This window comes from Saccopteryx leptura, chromosome 8, assembly GCF_036850995.1.
Source record: "Saccopteryx leptura isolate mSacLep1 chromosome 8, mSacLep1_pri_phased_curated, whole genome shotgun sequence".
Taxonomy (NCBI): domain Eukaryota; kingdom Metazoa; phylum Chordata; class Mammalia; order Chiroptera; family Emballonuridae; genus Saccopteryx; species Saccopteryx leptura.
The window spans coordinates 7,852,612-7,873,255 of record NC_089510.1 but is presented as its reverse complement, the minus strand read 5'-3'; the positions used below and the strand labels follow the sequence as shown (position 1 = coordinate 7,873,255).

At 47.5% G+C, this 20,644-nt stretch overlaps 1 protein-coding gene across 4 annotated transcripts in view; it reads right to left on the bottom strand.

The window, feature by feature from the left end:
- TM4SF18 (transmembrane 4 L six family member 18) overlaps window positions 1-20,269 on the bottom strand; it is a 32,137-nt gene extending 11,868 nt beyond the window's left edge. The window contains exons 1-3 of one of the 4 annotated variants that reach the window (XM_066347629.1): window positions 20,145-20,269; window positions 4,825-5,018; window positions 1,471-1,560 (exon numbers count right to left, since the gene is read on the bottom strand). In XM_066347629.1, coding sequence (XP_066203726.1) covers window positions 1,471-1,560; window positions 4,825-5,001 — 267 coding nt within the window. In that variant the 5' untranslated portion in view covers window positions 5,002-5,018; window positions 20,145-20,269. Of the gene's footprint in view, window positions 1-1,470; window positions 1,561-4,824; window positions 5,019-5,119; window positions 5,348-20,144 lie in introns of those variants that run through there. The other 3 variants (XM_066347626.1, XM_066347627.1, XM_066347628.1) reach the window with 3 other exon arrangements.
- Between the last annotated feature and the right edge of the window lie 375 nt (window positions 20,270-20,644).

The following is a 20,644-nucleotide window of genomic DNA, read 5'->3' as shown; positions in this document are numbered from 1 at the left end:
TCTAGCGCCTGAGGCAGAGGCCACAGAGCCATCCCCAGCGCCCGGGCCATCTTTGCTCCAATGGAGCCTTGGCTGCGGGAGGGGAAGAGAGAGACAGAGAGGAAAGCGCGGCGGAGGGGTGGAGAAGCAAATGGGCGCTTCTCCTGTGTGCCCTGGCCGGGAATCGAACCCGGGTCCTCTGCACGCTAGGTTGACGCTCTACCACTGAGCCAACCAGCCAGGGCGCGCACATTGATTTTTATTGGCACATACATTTGTTTTCTAGAATTCTCCTGAGCTTCATAGCTTAAATTCACCTGAATCCATTACTTCACCTAGGCAATTTAAAAATCTTTTTCCTAAGTACACTACCAGCGGTTACTGGGGGATATCTGAGTCAGCTGTTTAAGAAAACACACACGCGTGCGCGCGCGTATTTAAATTTTTTCAATTTTTCACCAAGGGCACAGTGTAAAATAAAGCAAAGAATTTAATCTCCCAAAGGCATTAAAGAAACATCTTGGCTGCACATTAAAATCTGGTTGCACCTAAGACCAAGTAAGTCGGGACTCTAGGGGTGGGATTCTGACTCGGAACTCCTATGGCTGTGATGGACAGCTAAGGTGGGGGGCTCCACTGCAGAGCCTGCCTGCCGGGCCTCTGGGAGCGCCCGCCCAGCTCCCAGACCACACGCTCTCTCTGAACCCCAGGCGACGTGCCTATGAAACCGGAGTGAGCATGATCTGATTCCCTTGCTACATACCAAAGAACCACAGAGTGCTGTGAATGAGCAGTGATCATGAGGAAGAGGAGAGAGAACACTGGTGGAAATGGAGCAGCCCAGCTCACCCCGGTTCAGCACAGGCTTCACGAATTTGGGCCTATTATTCTCTCGATTCTGTTTAAATTATTTTTAAAGTTCCCATCCAAATATACATTGCCCATACCCAACAACAAGGATGAATCCAAAATCATTACGCTGAAGGAAAGAAAGAAGCCAATACGAAAGACAAATACTATTATGATCCTGTTGATACAAAATATAAATCCACCTATAATAAAAGATTAGTCTTCTGGGTGTGATGAAAATGTTCTATATCTGGATTGCGATGGTGGTTTCATGGGCGTATTCACCATCAAAACTCATGGAATTGTATTATTTTAATGGATGTCATGCCTTACATGTAAATTAGTCTGCAATAAAGTTGTTAAGAAGAAAAAAAAAATGACTCGAAGAGACCCAGTTAGAAAAAGGTGGTATTATTTGCTGATTTCATGTACCTTTAAATCCCGAATTTCTGGAAGACCATCGGCAGAACAAGGACTGCAAACAAAATGGGAGATTATTTTTGGAGTGAACTCTTGGGCTCGATACTAAAAGGATCATGGTGAGGGCAGCCTAGTGTTCAAAAATGTTGTGTGTGTGTTTCTGAGTGAGAGGAAAGAACGCCAGAGCCCACGGCACCATCTGCACGAAACCGGGGCTCTTACCACGTATCTTCTGCTGCAGTTTTCACTCTGACAACACGCAGAGCTGTTCTCGCCCTCCAGGACCAGGAGAGCGGCCGCGACCACAAGCATCTACGGCAGGGAAGAGAACAGCGTCAGAGACGGGAGAGTCATGACCACTGTAGAGTCATTCGGAGCACAGATTCTGGGGTCGGGGAGATCTGGGTTCGAATCCCAGTTCTGCATTATTTCTAACTGTAAACTCGAGAGTCCTTCCTTATACAATGGTGTTATTAGGGCATTAGAAGGTAATGTGTGTAACATTCTGACCGGCGTGTTTGATTCACGGTAAGTGAGTAAGAAATGTTAGCTCTTGTCATCATGGAGGATCAGTCATCAAAAGCTAGCAATTAAAGCAGAGTGAATGGTGTGGGCGTTGGGAACGCCACCTGGCAGCAAACCTGAGTGTCTCACTCACCTGGTTGTAAAAAAAACGGGAGAACGCTTCCCAGACTGCAGTTTGCCAGCCTCTCTGAGCTGGCTGGGATTGGAGGTGTGGGGCACGGGGAAGCTGAAACGATAGCTTTTCTTTTTCCCCTTAATTTTAAGGAAACATGTATTGTGCCATAGCTGAATAAGTACAGAATACAGGCATACCTTGGAGATATTACAGGTTCCGTTCCAGACCACCACAGTAAAGCAACTATCACAATAAAGCATGTCTCACATTTTTGGTTTCCCAGTGCATATAAAAATTAGGTTCACACTGTTCTGTAGTATATTAAGAACGCATAGCATAATGTCTATCTAAAAATACAACTTGCATACCTTAATTAAAAACTTTATTATTTTTTTGATTATGCATTTATATTCTTTTTTCTAATTGATTTTAATTTCTTGTGTTTACATAGATTCTAGTGTCCCCCGGAATGCATCCTCCCTCTGTGTTCCCCTCAACACCCCCCTTGCCCCCTCTTCCCAACGCCCTCCCTACTTCCTTCCAGGATTTGCTTTTCTGCTCTCTATAACATTGTGTCATGTGTATATAATCTCACCAATCTCTTTCCCTTCTCTGATCCCATCCTCTCATCCCCTTTCCCTCTGTCCGCTTTCCCTCTGGTCCCTTTGGTCCCGCCTCTGTCTCTAGTCTGCTGAAATGACAGCGTTTAATTCCAAAGTAAAGTAAGTCAATCTCCGCACCCCACCCCACCCCCAGCAGTCAAGTCATCTGAGGGTCACATTTCCCAGAGTGGCTTGTCTGTCTGCAGCAAGGAATCAATGTGCTCTGCTTCCTTTTATTTATTTATTTTTTATTTATTTATTTGTTTCTTAGGCAAAGGGTTGTGTTTATTTTGGAAAAACATGAATTTCTTGGTTTTTATAATTCCTGGTTGGGGCGGGTATGGAGCACAAATTGCTTCTGGCAAATTCTCCACCTGTCCTTCACTCTCAGTTTCCGAATCTCAAATCTTGAAGCTAAAGTTCATTGTTGTTTGACTGTTTGTAGTCAGCATTTTCAGTTTCCAAATTCCTTCCGTCTTTATTTATTTATCCATCAATTTAATTATTTATCTCTATGCTTGTCTTTTCTCTTAAAAGGATTTGATGTAGTAACAATATTTTTCAAAACAAAAAAAAAATCTTAGGCAACGGAACATAGAAAAGAGGTTTTCTCCCCAGTTTTAAATTTTACATGAATGTCAGCTGAAGAGTCCTATCTTCCTCTCCTCTCAACACCCTTAGTTATCACAGACTTTCTTGGATGTTAACTCCACCATGCTTTGCAACTCTTCTATGTACTACAATCACCTATTGAGGGAAACAATGAGATAAGGCACAGTAAACCAGATACAGTAGCCAGCTTCATTATAATATTGGATAAGATCATTAGACCTGGCCCTAGAGTCCTGTAGCAAAGGAGAAACACAGGCACAGCCCATGTTACAAGAGAAACTGCTCTCTTTTTTGTTGTTGTAAAATATAACAGCAATACAGGGAGCTCCAAATAAGGGAGGAAAATTACCCATAATGCCATATCAAGTGAATGTATCAGATTGTTTGGCCTCTTCTATGCTAGGATGCTTTCCAGTTGTTTACTATTATACATAATGCTGTCACAAACATTTGTGTCTTCATCTCTTTTCTTATTTTGGATTATTTCCTTAGAATGAATTCTCAGATTTAGGATTCCTGACTCAGAAGACAGAGCATTCTCGTGGATCTTAATATGTCATTTCAAGATCTTCTCCAAAAGCTTAGACTTATTTATAGAACTGCAACCACTGTCTGTTATGTCCCTGTCACACACACAGCAGCTTCCATAGCTGGGGATGAATATTCTATAGTTTACTGACTTCGTATGCAAGGCAGTCACACAATGAAAGCCGTTTTCCAACATAACTATTCAAGAATTATGATAATCAAACACCCACAGAGATGTCGAGATAGCTCAGGGTGGATTCTCTCCTAGTGACTGGCGGCACAGTGAGTTTACAGAGTACTGTGTAGTGTTTTTAGCAATGAAGTGACCGGGAAAAGTATCTTTTCCTCTGCGTTGCCGACATGACTTTTTTTTTTTTTTTTAAGAAAAGTCATGAGGAAAATATCCGTGGATTCTTACTCTGCATAATTTGATTTAGTTTTTAAAAATACCTTCCATTTTTAGGGATATAATGCCACACTATTTAAAAATGATGTGTCTGTCCCCGTTCTTCAATAAGTATTTATAATCACAGTAGCCACTGGGGACTCCTGCATGTCAGTCTCCGTAGAGGGCACGCCATCCAGGAGCTCTTACTTAATCTTACTTAATCCCCACTATTACCTGAAAAGTAAGTCTCATTATTCCCATCTTTCCAAATGAATACACTGAGTAACTTACTCAGGGTCTCACGGCACAAAGGACAGAGCTTAGATTTGAACACGAATTTGAATCTCCAAATCTCCAGCTTTTTTTCATGCTGTCTTAACACCAAGCCAGAGAAACGGTGAGTGCAGGTGGAAACTGTTCTGGACAGGAGCAGCACCACCGGACAGTAAATAACTTGACCTGACACGGAGCTCAGGAGGAGACGCTGTTTCCACAGGCCAGAGTCCCACAGGCTGGTGTTAGGACTGATTTCCTGCCCTGCCGAAGTCACACACGCGAGCAGCTTTACTGAGTGAGACCCAGAGCTACTCTTCAAGTCCTGAGGGACTACCTGCTTCGCCACCCCACCCCCTCCATTGTCCAAAGCCCAAACCCAGGGTGATTTTGCAGAATCATTTTACCATTATTCATGTTTTTTTTAAAGAACAAAGCAATTCTCAGTAAAAACAAGCAAACAAACAACAACAACAAAAAAACCTTACAGAACTACCTTTTTTGTGATCCCAAGTCTCCAAAGTCACACTTACCATAATCCCTGAGAAACAGATTCCTTCGAAATACCACACGTAGTTGGTGAGCTGATTGCTGGACGCATAGGCGGTCTGGCCATTCGGGAAGTACAGTAACACGTTCACGGTTATGCTCCAGAGCGCGAGCGGGACCAGCAGGCCACTGAGGCAGCGCCCACACTTCCGGGACCCCATCTCCCTCCGCTCAGAGCCTGCGGGACGAGTTCAAGGGTGGAAAATGACATAAAGCAGGCTTTTCACTCCACCTGCCTTTTTTTTCTTTTTCTTCTCTTTTCTTTTTGCAATCGCCTACCACTTTCTGGGTCACAGCTCTTCACTCTCTATTCATCAGGAGCCCCGGACTCAGGACGGCCGCCCACGGTCTCCCCGTGTGAATTACCGGCGGACCGTCTGAGAACAATAGACAGCGAGCTGCCGCTGAAGAGCTGACCTGGTCCCCATCCTGTGCCAAAGGAATGCGGTGTTTTTACTGCTTTTAAAATAAGTCATTTTCCTCTGGACGAGACCACTCCAGGCTGAACCTTGAGCCTGCTGGAAGGAGGGAGGAAGCAGGGGTTGGGTTTGGCACTGAGTCCGGCACATGTCATCGAACAGAGGACAGGGGTGGAAGAGAAAACGACCAAGAGAGCTTAGAGCGTGGTATGTGGTTTGTTTTCTCAAATGTCCTGTCTTTAGAGACCTGTCTTTTACTCAATGTTCTTTATTGCGGGCGCCCTCCTCACTAAGACATTGTTTAAACTGCAGGGCGCACAGAAAAGACAAAGAAAAGGACAGACGGGCTGCTGGTTGAGAGAAACAGGACATCACAGCTGCGGAGTTTATTGTTACAACACCAGGCCAGCCTTCTATCCAAGAGTTCCTGTTTGTTTTCTCTACCTGTCTGAAAAATAATAACAGAAATAAATTCATCTCTTCCTTACTGCTTAGGAAAAGGGAGTGAGAGGAGTTGGGTAGTTTGATTAAGACTTTACATGTAATTACTAAGGGAAAAAGAAAACACACTCAATCGGAAATGAAAGAAAAGTCATCACAGACAACTCAGATACACAAAGGGTTATAGTAGAATACTACGGAAGGCTACATGCCACCAAACTCAGCAGTCCAGAAGAAATGGATACCTTCCTAGAAATGTAAAATACTCCCAAACTAAATCGTGAAGAATTAGAAAACCGAAATGAACCAGCAAACAGTGAGGAAATTGAAACAACCATTAACACCCCCCCTCCCCAGAATAAAAGTCCAGGACCAAATGGCTTCACCAGTGAATTCTATCAAGCATTCAAGAAGATTTGGCACCTATGCTTCTTAAACTCTTCCAAAAAATCGAAGAAGAGGCAATCTTCCGAACATATTTTATTAGACCAACATAACCCTGATGCCAAAACCTGTCAAGGACAACAACAAAAAAGAAAGCTACAGATATGATGAATACAGATGCAAAAATCCTAAACACAATACTAACAAACTGAATAGAATGATACATGAAAAAAATATATATATATCACGACCAAGTGGAATTCATTCCAGGAACACAAGGATGGTTCGACATACACAAGTCGATTGATGTAATACACCACATTAATAAAAACAAAAGACAAAAATCATATGATCTTTCAATAAATGCAGAAAAGGTGTTCAATAAGATACAACATTTATTTGTTATTAAAATGCTAAAATAATGGGTATAGAAGGAAAGGACCTCAAATAATAGAGACCACGTATGATAAACCCTAGCCCAAATCATACTCAGTGGTAAAAAGCGAAAGCTTTTCCTCTGAAATCAGGAACAAGACAAGGCTGCCCACTCTCTCCACTCTTATTTAACTTAGTTCTAGAAGTCCTAGCCAGAGCAATCAGGCAAGAGAAAGAAACTAAAGGCATCCAAATTGAGAAATAAAAAGTAAAAGTGTTACTTTTTGAAGATGACATGATTCTGTATATAGCATACCCTAAAGACTCCACCAAGAAAACCTATTCAACACAATCAACAAATACAGTAAAGGTACAGGATACAAAAACCAGTGTACAAAAATCCACTGCTTTCTTATTTAACAATGAAACTTCAGAAGAAATAAATGAAAAAAATATTCCTTTTGTAATTGCAACTAAAAGAATAAAATACCTAAGAATAAACTTAACAAAGAGTGTGAAAGACTTATATACTGAAACCTACAAAGTGTTAGTAAAAAAGATTGAAAAAGACACAACAAGATGGAAAGCTAGTCTGTGTGCATGGATTAGAAGAATTACCATAGTTAAAATGGCCATATTACCAAAAGCAATATACAGATTTAATGTAATCCACATCAAAATTCCAATGTCATTTTTTAAAGAAATAGAACAAAAAAATCATCATATCTGTATGGAAACACAAAAGAACAGCCAAAGCAATCCTGAGAAGAAAGAACAAAGCTGGAGGTATTGTACGACCTGACTTCAAATTATACTACGGAGTTGTAGTAATCAAAACAACATGGTATTGGCAAAAAATAAAACAGACCAGTAAAACAGAAATGAGAGCCCAGAAATAAACCCACATGTATAAGGTCAAATAATTTTTGATAAAGGAGCCAAAACACACAATGGAGAAAAGAAACCTCTTTAATAAGTGATGTTGGAGAAATTGGAAAGCCACAAGCAAAAGAATAAAAGTAGGCTACAGTTTGTTCCCATGTACAAAAATTAATTCAAAATGGTTCAAAAGCCTAAATATAAGATCTGAAACAACAAATTACATAGGAGAAATTATAGGTACTCTACTTATGAATTTGACCCCAAAGGCGGGGGAGATGAGTGAAGGGGCTATATCAGACTAAAAAGCTTCAGCATAGAAAAAAATAAAACCAACAAAACAAAAGGCAACGAACTGAATGGGAGATGATTTTTGCAAACAACAGTTCCAACAAGAAGTTAATATCCAAAATATATAAAGCACTCATACACCTCAACACCAAACAAACAAATAAACAATCCAATTAAGAAATGGGGAGAGGACCTGAACAGACACATCTCCCAAGAAGACATACAAAAGGCCAACAGATACAGGAAAAGATGGTCAAATTCACGAGCAGTTATTAGAGAAATGCTAGTCAAAACTACAATGAGCCCTGGCCGGTTGGCTCAGTGGTAGAGCGTCGGCCTGGTGTGCAGAAGTCCCGGGTTCGATTCCCGGCCAGGGCACACAGGAGAAGCGCCCATCTGCTTCTCCACCCCCCCCTTCCTCTCTGTCTCTCTCTTCCCCTCCCGCAGCAAGGCTCCATTGGAGCAAAGATGGCCCAGGCGCTGGGGATGGCTCTATATGGCCTCTGCCCCAGGCGCTAGAGTGGCTCTGGTCGCAACAGAGTGATGCCCCGGAGGGGCAGAGCATCGCCCCCTGGTGGGCGTGCCGGGTGGACCCTGGTCAGGCGCATGCGGGAGTCTGTCTGACTGTCTCTCCCCATTTCCAGCTTCAGAAAAATACCAAAAAAAACAAAACAAAACAAAAACAACAACAACAAAAAAAACTACAATGAGATACCACCTCACGCTTGTTAGATTGGCTGTTATCAACAAGACAGGTCATAACAAGGTTTGGAGAGGCTGTGGAGAAAAAGGAACCCCCATTCACTGCTGGTGGTCCAGCCATTATGGAAAATAGTAGGGAGGTTCCTCAAAAAATAAGAATAGAGTTACCATATGACCCAGCAACCCCTCTTCGGATTATCTACCCCTAAAATCATATTTGCTGGAGCCCTTGGGGTGATGGGAAAGCAGTAACATTTTTGGTTGAGTGCTTCCTGTGTGCCAGGCACTGATCTGGGAGCCCGGGAGAGGTCCCTGGACAAGACAGTGGCCCTCGGGGAGCCAACGTTCTACTCCAGGGAAGACTAACACTGGAAAGTGGGTAAGTACACACAGCTCACCGCGGAGTGAAAAGTGTGGCGGAAATAAATCAGGCGAGGGCCGCTAAGGGTGCTGGCGAATCGGATGAGGATGGCATTTCAAACAGAGTGTTGGGGGAAGACCTTACTGAGGAGGTGGCACTTGAGCAAAGTTTTGAAGGAAGCGGAGGTGCGAGCCATGTAGAGACTTGAGGGGCAGCATTTTAAGCAGAGAGAGCAGCCAGGGCGCCGGAGCTGGGAGGCGGCAGCGACCCCGCCCGCCGCCGGAGACCGCTGTAGCTTGGAGCAGGGGCAGGGAGGTGGAGGAGGGGCGGGGAGGAGGAGGAGGAGGAGGGGCAGGAAGGAGGAGGAGGGGCAGGGAGTGGAGGAGGGGCAGGGAGGTGGAGGAGGGGCAGGGAGTGGAGGAGGGGCAGGGAGGTGGAGGAGGGGCAGGGAGGAGGAGGAGGGGCAGGGAGGAGGAAGAGGGGCAGGGAGGTGGAGGAGGGGCAGGGAGGTGGAGGAGGGGCAGGGAGGAGGAGGAGGGGCAGGGAGGTGGAGGAGGGGCAGGGAGGTGGAGAAGGGTGATATCTGAGGTTAGTTTTGAATGGAGAAATGACTTCATATGTTAACAGGCTCACGCTGGCTGCTGTGCTGTGAATGGGTCGGAAAGGGGGCTACGTGTGAAAGAAAGAAGATGAGTTCTGAATCCATTTCAACAACCACCCAGCCTCAGCACGGATGACACCGGATCAGACCGCCACGGCAGGAGCAGAGCCCGTGAGAAAAGGCGGGATTCTTTGAACGTGTTGAAGACAGAGCCAAGTACGTGGTGACAGATCGGACTGAACGTAAGAAGCGACGAGTCCAAGGTGAGTATTTAGCCCGGGGCCTGAGCAACTGGAAGAATGAAGTTGTCATTAGCAGAAATGAGCAAAGCAGCAGGTGGAGCAGAGTTGGGAGGGAGAGGAGGAGGTGGTCAGCTGCAGACATCCCAAGCTTTGAGATATCGGATCAGAAACCCAAGTAGATATATGCCCTTGAGGTAGGTGGATGCACAAATGTTCTGAAGGTCGAGGCGAGAAGTCTGGGTTGGAATATACGAGAGTTGTCAGCATGTAAATGGTACTTAAATCCACAAAACACTATTGGACTGAATATAGATGGGAAAGCGATCCGAAGACCAAACCCTCAGTGGTGCAATGAACTGCGTCCGGGCAGATGGCGGGGACCAGGAGGTGTCAGTAAGTAGGAAGAAGAGCCAAGAGCTTATCCTGGAAGTGAAGTTCCTAACTGCGGTCTGTGGCCCAAAAAAGGTCGGGGACCACTGCTCTAGAGCACGCAATATGGGAGCCTGAGAATGGACTCCTGGCGTTAGTAACACGAAGGTCACCGGTGACCCTGGTAAGGGACACTGAAGTGGTGGGTGACTCTAAGGAGAGTCCAGCTGCAGTAGGTTCGGAGGGGAACGGGAAGAGAGGAACTGGAGGCAGAGGGAAGTACCTTCTCTGAGAGTTTTGTTATAGAGCAGAGGGGAGGAATGGGGCCGTAGCTGAAGGGAAAAGAGAAAGTCAAGGGGAAAATTCAATGGGAAAAATGACAGCATGTTTGTACAGTGATGGAAATGTTTTTGTTGGGGGCAGGGCAGGGAGGTGGTGGCTGACGATCTGAGAGAGAGAGAGAGAGAGAGAGAGAGAGAGGAGAGTGGCTGGAACAGTGAGTGGCTGTGAGTCAATGAGGAGGGGTGGGCATGCGGGCACAGCTGGAGGGCCGGCCGAGACGGCAGCATGGGCAGCTCGGTCCTAGTTCAGAGGGGAAGACAGAGCACATGGGGCTGGAGGTTGTGGGGGCCTCTGAGGGCTCACATTCTCGGTGAAGCAGAAGCAAAGTGTGTCAGCAGAGAGAGAGGGGTCGGAGAAGGTGTTAGAGATTTAGAGAGGAGAAAGTACGAAACAGTTGGGTGGTGAGCAAGCTAGAGAAATGTGGCAGGGTTGCCAGCAGGCACGGAGATGCCCCCCCGAGGTCATGAATTTCCAGGGGGCCTGGGAGGCTTGGCGGAGTGTTACTCCCAGTGAAGTCCTGCTATAGAGGTGAGAGCAGAGTAGTAAGAAACCCGAATCAACCAGGACTGGGACCAGGCAAGTACCACGAAGATAAAGGAATCAAGAATACGTGTAAGGGAGTGATTATGGTGATAGGCTGTGGGACTTAATCCGAGTAAAGGCACGAGGGAATGTGAGGAACAGTGTAAAAAAAAGGGGGGGAGTTGGATTGTAGCCGATGTGTCCTAGTGTGTTTGAAAAATGATTGGTTCTGAGTAGCAAAGAAAGACCTGGAAAGATAAAATTGTGTAAGAAGTGGGATCTTGGAATTTGAGATTAAGTTGTTTTATGAACCGGTGAAGACAAAAATCTATAGGTGTTTTATAAGTTAAATAGCGTCCTCAAAAATTCATGTCTTGAAACCCTAATTCCCATAACCTTAGGATGGGACTACATTTAGAGGCAGGGCTTTTAAAAAGGGTGATGAAGTTACAATGAGGCTGTTAGGGTGGGACCTAATCCAAGCTGACTGGTGTCCTTAGAATAAGAAATGTGAGGCCCTGGCCAGGTGGCTCAGTGGATAGAGCGTGGGCCCAGCGTGCGGACATCCCAGGTTCAATGCCCAAGCAGAGCACACAGAAGAAACGACCATCTGATTTTCTTCCCTCTCCCGCTTTTCTCTCTCTTCCCCTCTTACAGCCAGTGGCTCGGGTGGTCTGAGCATTGGCCTCAGGCACTGAGGATAGCATGGTTGATTCTAGCATTGGCCCCAAATAGGGGCTACCAGGTGGATCCCAGTCAGTGAGCATGTGGGAGTCTGTCTCTCTATCTCCCTTCCTCTCACTTTAAAAAAGAAGGAGAAGGAGGAGAAGAAATTTGAACATACAGACAGCCACGGGGGGCGTCTGTGCACAAAGAAAAGGCCACAGGAGGACACGACAAGAAGGTGGCCATCTGCAAGCCGAGGAGAGACTTCTCAAGAGGAACCAAACCTGCTGACGTCTTGATCTTGGATTTATTGTTTCCATTACTGTGAGAAATCAATCTGTGTTGTTTACACCACCTCCTCTGTCATATTCGCGATGGCAGTCCTGGCAGGCCGGTCCGGGGCGTGGCCAGAGTGTGATTGGCGGCCGGAGGGTGGGAGGCAAGAGGATTGGAAGGAAGGGGCTGAGAGCACTGGGTGCTGCGGTGAGGACTTAGAATGAACGTTAAAATCAACACCGTGACGAGGGTCGTTTCGGAGTCAGTGACAGCGCTTAAAGAGCCAAGTGCTGAGCTCTTCGAGGAATGAGAGGAAGTGGCCGGAGACGGAGTGACTGAGGGTGGAGAGGACAGCACCCTACGTGGCCGGGACAGCACCCTACGTGGCCGGGAAACCGAGGGTCTCCTCGGCCCGCACTCAGCCAACTTCCTGCTCAGCAGCGTTGAAGCCAAGCTGTTGAAAACACTGAAAGTGTTCGGTCTGGCTTTCAGTTTTCCTCCTTGAAGTCTCTCGTGATAGAAATTCTAACAGGCGCTGAAACGAGGAGCCAGCGGCCGAACAGGACGATCTCTGGAAAGGACAGCTGGCCACCAGGAACGCCCGGAGCAGAGCGTTTCACCAGACGTATCTGCGGGCGCTCTGAGGGTTTTGCTGAGATTGCATGCACGTATTTTACTGCCAGTGCTCTGTTCTTTGGAGACGAGTGACTACGAATACCTTCTGTTAAAGTTCACGGTCCATGGACTCACCGAGCCTTTCTCATCTTGTGTTGATGATCAGCATGTGAAGTTGTGGCTTCCGGGAACTTTCCGTGTCAGTGAGGGGAGCTGTCACCCCCATTCAGGGCGTTCCTCAAAAGAATTATGACAAATTGATATCTTTGTGCTATGCATTGTGCTAGAAGCTTTCATGCACATTAAAAACAAACAAACAAGGCCCTGGCCGGTTGGCTCAGTGGTAGAGCGTCGGCCTGGCTGCAGGAGTCCCGGGTTCGACTCGCGGCCAGGGCACACAGCAGAGGCGCCCATCTGCTTCTCCACCCCTCCCCCTCTCCTTCCTCTCTGTCTCTCTCTTCCTCTCCTGCAGCCAAGGCTCCATTAGAGCAAAGTTGGCCCGGGTGCTGGGGATGGCTCTGTGGCCTCTGCCTCAGGCGCTAAAATGGCTCTGGTTGCAACAGAGCGACGCCCCGGATGGGCAGAGCATCGCCCCCTGGTGGGCATGCCGGGTGGATCCTAGTCGGGCACATGCGGGAGTCTGTCTGACTGCCTCCCCGTTTCCAACTTCAGAAAAATATAAAAAATAAATAAAAAACAAACAAACAGAAAGTATTCTCGCACGACACAAAGGGGAAGGCATTATTATTAACCCCATTTTGAATGTGAAAAAAAAATGGATCCAAGAAAAAAACATTTTTTAAACTTGCCGGGGAACTAGGAGTTCAGCCTGAGTTTCATCTGCGTTGGACTCTTCCACCACGTTCACCATTGCCTGATACGCACACATTTAGGCACTCACCCTCTCTTCTTCATTAGGCTTGCAGCTTGGATATTCTGACCCCCCCGGCAGTGACTGCCTACCGCGCTGGTTTGAAGACACGCTGGTTTCTGTGGGAGGGACGTCCAGGTCGGCCATGTTAGCTGGATAGATTACTGACGCCCGTCGGGAAGACAGGGTCAGGGAAGGCCAACACACATGGCTAGTATTCCCCAGTCTCGGTCAAGCCCAGAACGATGTCTCTGGTGATGTTTTCATGCCACAGATCGCTCTGAAGGCCTGTCATTTGGAAGACTGTTTAATAAGAGTGGCAGAAGAGAATGAAAAGGAGTTGACAAGCTAGAAAACTTGATAAAACTGTGAGAAGGAGAGTTCAGCAATTCTCCTGTCTTGGGTTATTCCATGAACCAAAACATCCAATGAAGTCTTCCTGGACAGCTAATATTTTACTTAATGCCATTCCTAAGCAAACTCTTGTTTAACCTACCTGCTGAAAAAAATTTTTTTTTCTTTTATACTTATAAAAAGCATTTCCGAAGCCATTTGTCTTCAATAAAGTCTCAGTTTTCTTGCCAAGGAATTCTTACTAAATCAGGATTTCTCTTGCGAGCCCTCCAGGAACCGGGATGAATCACTTGTCACTCACTGGGCTTCTGTGCTTATCGGCGGCTCCTGGCCTTGGCCTCCCGTTTCCTGCAGCCGAGCTGAGGAAATCCGCAGGATGCCTGCTACCCGGGGACAAGGCGACTCCGGAGGAAGCGCTCCACCTAAAACAGTCTCCGTGCGCAGCCTCTGCGTCGCTTCAGAATCAGAGTGAGTATACGATCCTGAAATTAATCCCAGAGGTGCTGGGAAGTGGAGAAGAAGGAAGTAGCTGAAAGAAAGTTATCGGAGCGTTTGCCGCAGTGACAAGAGTTTTGAATGCAGCAAATGCTAATATTCCGAGAGAAATGTCCCGCCGGGGAGTTCAGTGGTGAATTATGATTTACCCCACTGACCAAGGGCACCCAGTGCTGATCGTGGTTCAATCAACCTAGGCAACCCACCGGAAGTGGGTATTTCCTTGAAAACACGTGACAAAAGCATCAGCAGAACAGCTGTGTAAACAGAAATGGACCATTGAGTTGCAGTGTCCTTGATTTTTTTTTTTCTTTTTTTTTTTCTTTTTTTTTTTCTTTTTTTTTTTCATTTTTCTGAAGCTGGAAACAGGGAGAGACAGTCAGACAGACTCCCGCATGCGCCCGACCGGGATCCACCCGGCACGCCCACCAGGGGCGACGCTCTGCCCACCAGGGGGGATGCTCTGCCCATCCTGGGCTTCGCCATATTGCGACCAGAGCCACTCTAGCGCCTGAGGCAGAGGCCACAGAGCCATGCCCAGCGCCCGGGCCATCTTTGCTCCAATGGAGCCTTGGCTGCGGGAGGGGAAGAGAGAGACAGAGAGGAAAGCACGGCGGAGGGGTGGAGAAGCAAATGGGCGCTTCTCCTATGTGCCCTGGCCGGGAATCGAACCCGGGTCCTCCGCACGCTAGGCCGACGCTCTACCGCTGAGCCAACCGGCCAGGGCTAGTGTCCTTGATTTTTGTGTTTATAACTCTGTCTCTAGAATTATCTGGCCCAAAGTGTCTATGGTGCCGCTGGACTGTGCATCCCTCTTCAACCAACCGTCATGCAGCCAGTGTTTTGCTTACGGAGAGAGGTGAAGGAGTATACAATTCTTATTCAAAGCTCCTCAAGCAGTATCCTCTGGTTGAGATGGCCTCTCAGACCCTTGTCTGACCTGCCTTGTCCTCCCTTCCCTCGGGAAGCCTCCACAGTCTGTCTGTTCATTTATTCCCGCTCTTCACAGTGAGGACCAAGGTGCTGCAGTCCACATTTACCCTTTAAATGTGTTAGGGGCAATTACCACCTAGCAGGGAGGCGAAGAACAATCATTCCTTGCCCCCAAGATGTTCTGGGTCTGCTTGGCATCTATATATAGTTGGGGAAACAGAGAAGTTCAGCTAAAGGTCTGTAATAAAAAAAAAAATGTTGACTCTTCAATGAATTTAAACATAAGCTTCTTGAAAGGACAGCAAGGCCCAGGAAGCTTGAATGGAACTGGGGGTTTGTGGGAAGTTCCTTGGAAGAGTGGGAGTGGGGACAGAACCAAGTCTTCCAGGGGAATAGGAGCGAGTGGCTGGGCAAACGGAGACTCAGACAGCGTGGAAATGGCCACCGGTGGTAAGTGCAAGGCGTGATGCTTGATTCGGTCTTGGTTTGGGAAACAATGTGGTGAAATATATTTGGGGGCCAATTGGAAAAATACAAATAGAGATAGTATGAGACAATATTGAAAGGTTGTTTTACATTTCTTTCAGGTATGATAGCGGTACAGTTATGAAGGAGGTTGTTCTCATTTTTAGGAGATACATTCACCTGACATGGACTTACCAGACGGTCTAACACAAATCTGAGATCTGAAAGGACTTGGCAGGAGGAGGAGAAGGTGGGAGGGAGCTGTGCGGGTGTACGCCAGACTGACAAGTGAGGTAAACCTGTCGGCGTGGTGACAATTGTTGAATTCAACTGGGGTGTTCATTGCACTAGTTTTTCTACTTTCCTGAATTCTTTGAAACTTTTCACATAAAATAGTTGAAAAAGATGACGCTGGCCTGACTGGGCGGTGGCGCAGTGGATGCAGCATCAGACTGGGATGTGGAGGACCCAGATTCAAGACCCCGAGGTCACTGGCTTGAGCGCGGGCTCATCTGGTTTGAGCGACCCCCAAGGCCACTGGCTGGCAAGGGGACACGCAGGCTGCTGTAGCCCCCAGTCAAGGCACATGTGAGGGATTAGTCAATGAACAGCTAGGGTGCCACAGCGGGAAGTTGGTGCTTCTCGTCTCTCTCCCTTCTTGTCTGTCTCTCTGTCCCTATCTGTCACTCTCCCTGACTCTCTCTGTCTCTGTCACACACACAAAAAAGATGATGCTGGTAGACATTTGGTTGCATACACACGAACATTACCCACAATTCAGAGGGTGTTTCATCCTGGGATTTTGAAGTAGAAAATCGAAACTGCTCTAGCCAAACAACTGTATTGGGCTGCACAGAGGCACTAAGTTAGGAAACGGAGGCCCCTCTACAGCTCGGGCCCTCCCAGCGCGGCTGTGTCTGGCTCCCTGGGTGGGAGACGAGGGATGTGGTTGGGGCTGGGGTGAGGAAGGAGCTCGAAGCTCAAAGGTCTTGTTCATGTCAGGCTGAAGAGTCTGGACTTCATTTGGAGGAAGCCAGAGCCACACAACAGTAGACAGCATTCTGATATCATCTCACACCTGTCAGAATGGCTATCATCAATAAATCAACAGCCTGACCAGGCAGTGGCGCACTGGATAGAGCGTCGGACTGGGATGCGGAGGACCCAGGTTCAAGACCCCAAGGTTGCCAGCTTGAATGCGGGCTCATCTGGTTTGAGCAAAAAGCTCACCAGCTTGGACCCAAGGTCGCTGGCTTGAGCAAGGGGTCACTCGGTCTGCTGAAGGCCTGCAGTCAAGCACATATGAGAAAGCAGTCAATGAACAACTAAGGTGTCGCAACGAAAAACTGATGATTGATGCTTTTCATCTCTCTCCGTTCCTGTCTGTCTGTCCCTATCTATCCCTCCCTCTCTGTTTCTCTCTCTCTGTCTCTTTAAAAATAAATAAATAAATCAACAAACAACAAGTGCTGGTGAGGATACGGAGAAAAGGGAACCCTCGTGTGCTGTTGGTGGGAATGCAGACTGGTGCAGCCACTGCGGAAAGCAATATGGAGTTTCCTCAAAAAATTAAAAACGGAGCTGCCTTATGATCCAGTGATTCCACTTCTGGGAATTTATCCAAAGAAACCCAAAACACTAATTCGAAAGAACATATGCAACCCTATGTCCATTGCAGCATTATTTACAATAGCCACAATTTGGAAGCAGCCCAGTATCCATCAGTAGAGGAGTGGATAAAAAAGTTGTGGCACATTTACACGGTGGAATACTTTATGGCTGTAAAAAAGAAGGACATCTTACCCTTCATGACATCATGGATGGGCCTGGAGAGCATTACTCTGAGTGAGATAAGCCAGTCAGAGATAGACAAGTACCGTATGATCTCTCTCATGTGTGGAATCTAATCAACAAATGAACTAACCGGCATAATGGAGACAGACTCACAGACAGACCGCAGGCTGACAGGTGTCAGGGATCGGGTTGGTAGGCTGGATAGGGGTGTGTGTGAAAAGATTGAGCAAAAAAGAAAAAAGAGGCCCTGGCCGGTTGGCTCAGCGGTAGAGTGTCGGCCTGGCGTGCGGGGGACCTGGGTTCGATTCCCGGCCAGGGCACATAGGAGACGCGCCCATTAGCTTCTCCACCCCTCCCCCTCCTTCCTCTCTGTCTCTCTCTTCCCCTCCCGCAGCCAAGGCTCCATTGGAGCAAAGATGGCCCGGGCGCTGGGGATGGCTCCTTGGCCTCTGCCCCAGGCGCTAGAGTGGCTCTGGTCCCGGCAGAGTGACACCCCGGAGGGGCAGAGCATCGCCCCCTGGTGGGCAGAGCATCACCCCCTGGTGGGCGTGCCAGGTGGATCCCGGTCGGGCGCATGCGGGAATCTGTCTGACTGTCTCCCCTCGTTTCCAGCTTCAGAAAAATACAAAAAAAAATAATAATAAAGAAAAAAGAGAACCAGCTCACGGGCATGGACAAGAGTGTGGTGATTTCTGGGGGGAGGGGAAGTGGGGGGAGGCGGAGGGGGGTGCGGGGGTAAACAGGGAGGGAGGGAGCCGGCCTGGGTGGTGAGCAACGTGCAGGTGAGCACAGTACGGTGTGCAGACGACGTGTTGTGGACCGGGCACCTGAAACCTGCATAATTCTGTTAACCAGTGTCACCCCAATGAAGTCAGTGAACAGTTGGGGGGAGAGCAGATGGGATGTTAAGGCTCATTCTGGTTTCAGTTTGAAGGCTGGGTTAGAGTCTGAAAGGTATGGAGCTAAGAGATCACTCCAGAGACAACGGCAGTCATTCCATCAGATAGAAAGAAGGCCCGACGCGGTGAGGACGCGGAGCAGCAGGAATTCTCGTGTGCTGCGGGGGTGGGAATGGGAGACGGTACAGCAGTTCCTTCGGAAAATGGCTTGGCAGCCTGTTACCAAGCTAAACATACCATACAACCCAGCAACCCCCATCCTACTTATTTGCTTTAAAAAAATGAAAACATCAGTCCACACCAAGACCTTTACAGAAATGTTTATAAATCACCCCAAATGAGAAGCATCAACTGGTAAATGGATAAGTAAGCTATATATTTACAAACGGAATGCTATGCAGCGAAAACAGAAGGAACTATGGATACTACAACACGACTGAATCGCAAAAGACGTACGTTGAGTGAAAGAAGGCAGACTACCTACTACATGATTTCATGGAAATGACATCCTGAGAAAACAAGGCTATTGGTACAGAAATCAGATCCATGGTTACCAGCGGCTGGGACAGGAGAAGAGTTGACTACAAAGGGCCACATAGAACTTGCTAGGGGGATGGAAATACTTTGTACAGTATTTTTATTGTGCTGATGACATAGCAGTATACATTTGTCAAAGCTGTACCATCAAAGTGTGAACTTCACTGTATAAAGATTTTATATCAATATCGCGCACTGTAAAAAAAAATGGGGAGACGGGGAGAGGGAGGTTGGGCTGGCTGGCACCATGAAGGGGTTAAGGAGTACAAATTGGCCACTGGCTGATGTAAAGTGCAGCCCAGAAAACGTGGTCAATATTGTCACAATAGCTATGTATGATGCCGGCAGGCTACTAGACGGGCCGGGAGGATTGCTTCGTAAGTTATATAAGTATCTAATCACTGGGTCGTACACCTGAAGCTAATATAATATCGAATGTCAACTGTAATAGAAAAATAACAAAAGGGGGAAAAGAATAATAAGACTTAGGACTTACTAGACAGAGAATAGGGGGAGGAAGAGTGAAAGAGGTTCTGATGATCAAGAAAAGAGACATGAAAAAAAAGAAAAAGAAAAGAAAACAGACATGCTGGCCCTGGCTAGCTGGCTCAGCAGTAGAGAGTAAGCCTGGCATGTGGAAGTCCCGGGTTCGATTCCCGGCCAGGGCACACAGGAGAAGCGCCCATCTGCTTCTCCACCCCTCCCCCTCTCCTTCTTCCCTGTCTCTCTCTTCCCCTCCCGCAGCCGAGGCTCCATTGGAGCAAAGTTGGCCCAGGTGCTAAGGATGGCTCCATGGCCTCCACCTCAGGTGCTAGGATGGCTCCGGCCACAACGGAGCAATGCCCCAGATGGGCAGAGCATCATCCCCTGGTGGGCATGCCGGGTGGATCCCCGTCAGGTGCATGCCAGAGTCTGTCTGCTGCCTCCCGTTTCTCACTTCAGAAAAATAAATTAAATAAAAGATACGCTTGCACATGGGCATATGGGCCAACCAAATAAGAATACTACTATCATATTTGTGGAATAATTTAATTCCCCATTAATAAGAAACTAATTCAATAAATTGTGGCATCTCTATATAATATGCAATACTATGCAACTGTTTCCAATGAAATAAATCTCTGTGTGTGGATTGCATTGATAGCTGGAGTTCAGAAAACACTGTCCAGAATGTTACTATTTATATAACAAAAGAGATGGATGCACACACACATCACATAGACATAGCCTATCTCCAGAAGATGATGACAAGATACTGTTCTGTCCTAATTCCTGTCCATTCAGGAGATGGAAATGACGCCATCATCTGCATAGTCAAAGTTTAATGAAAAGAGTAATGAGTTATTTAGTAGGTGGGAATAAGAGAGCTTGGAAGAAGATGCTAAAGCTGAAAAGAGGACCTCAAGGCTGGGCCCACACCTCCTTGGAGAGGGGACAGCCCCCTGAATACTGTAATAGTCAGCTGGGTTACCTCATGCCAGAGCTGGTCCACAGTCCACAGGCTGGAAATTCTTCCACGGGGGCCCTGGGAGTCTGAGGCTAGAGGAGAGAAATCCCTCGCTGGGGGTGCTGATGAAACTCACTGGGAAATGGCTGTGGAACCTGACGGGAAGCTGGCTGGTCCACAGAGGGGGCCCCCTGGAAAGATGCCAGGACGCTGCTCACCGGAGTGTCGCTGAGCTGGCCCGGGGGAAGTGGAACTTGAGGGGGTGAGTCCCCTGGCTGGCTCTCCCACACACCCACCCAGCACCCCAGGAGCAGGAACGGAAAGCCAGCCGCAACCAGGAAGAGGCCCATGGACCCTCCGAGTCCCCCTGGCGTCCCCTACCGGCAGGCTTTCACAGCGGCGTGTGGGCTGGCAAAGGAAATGTGTCCTTATCACAGGGCGAGCAATGAAGGGAGACTGGGGGCTGAAAGGCAGTGAACTCACAAATGCCACAGCTGGCAACAGGCGTTCCGGGGTGGGGAGGC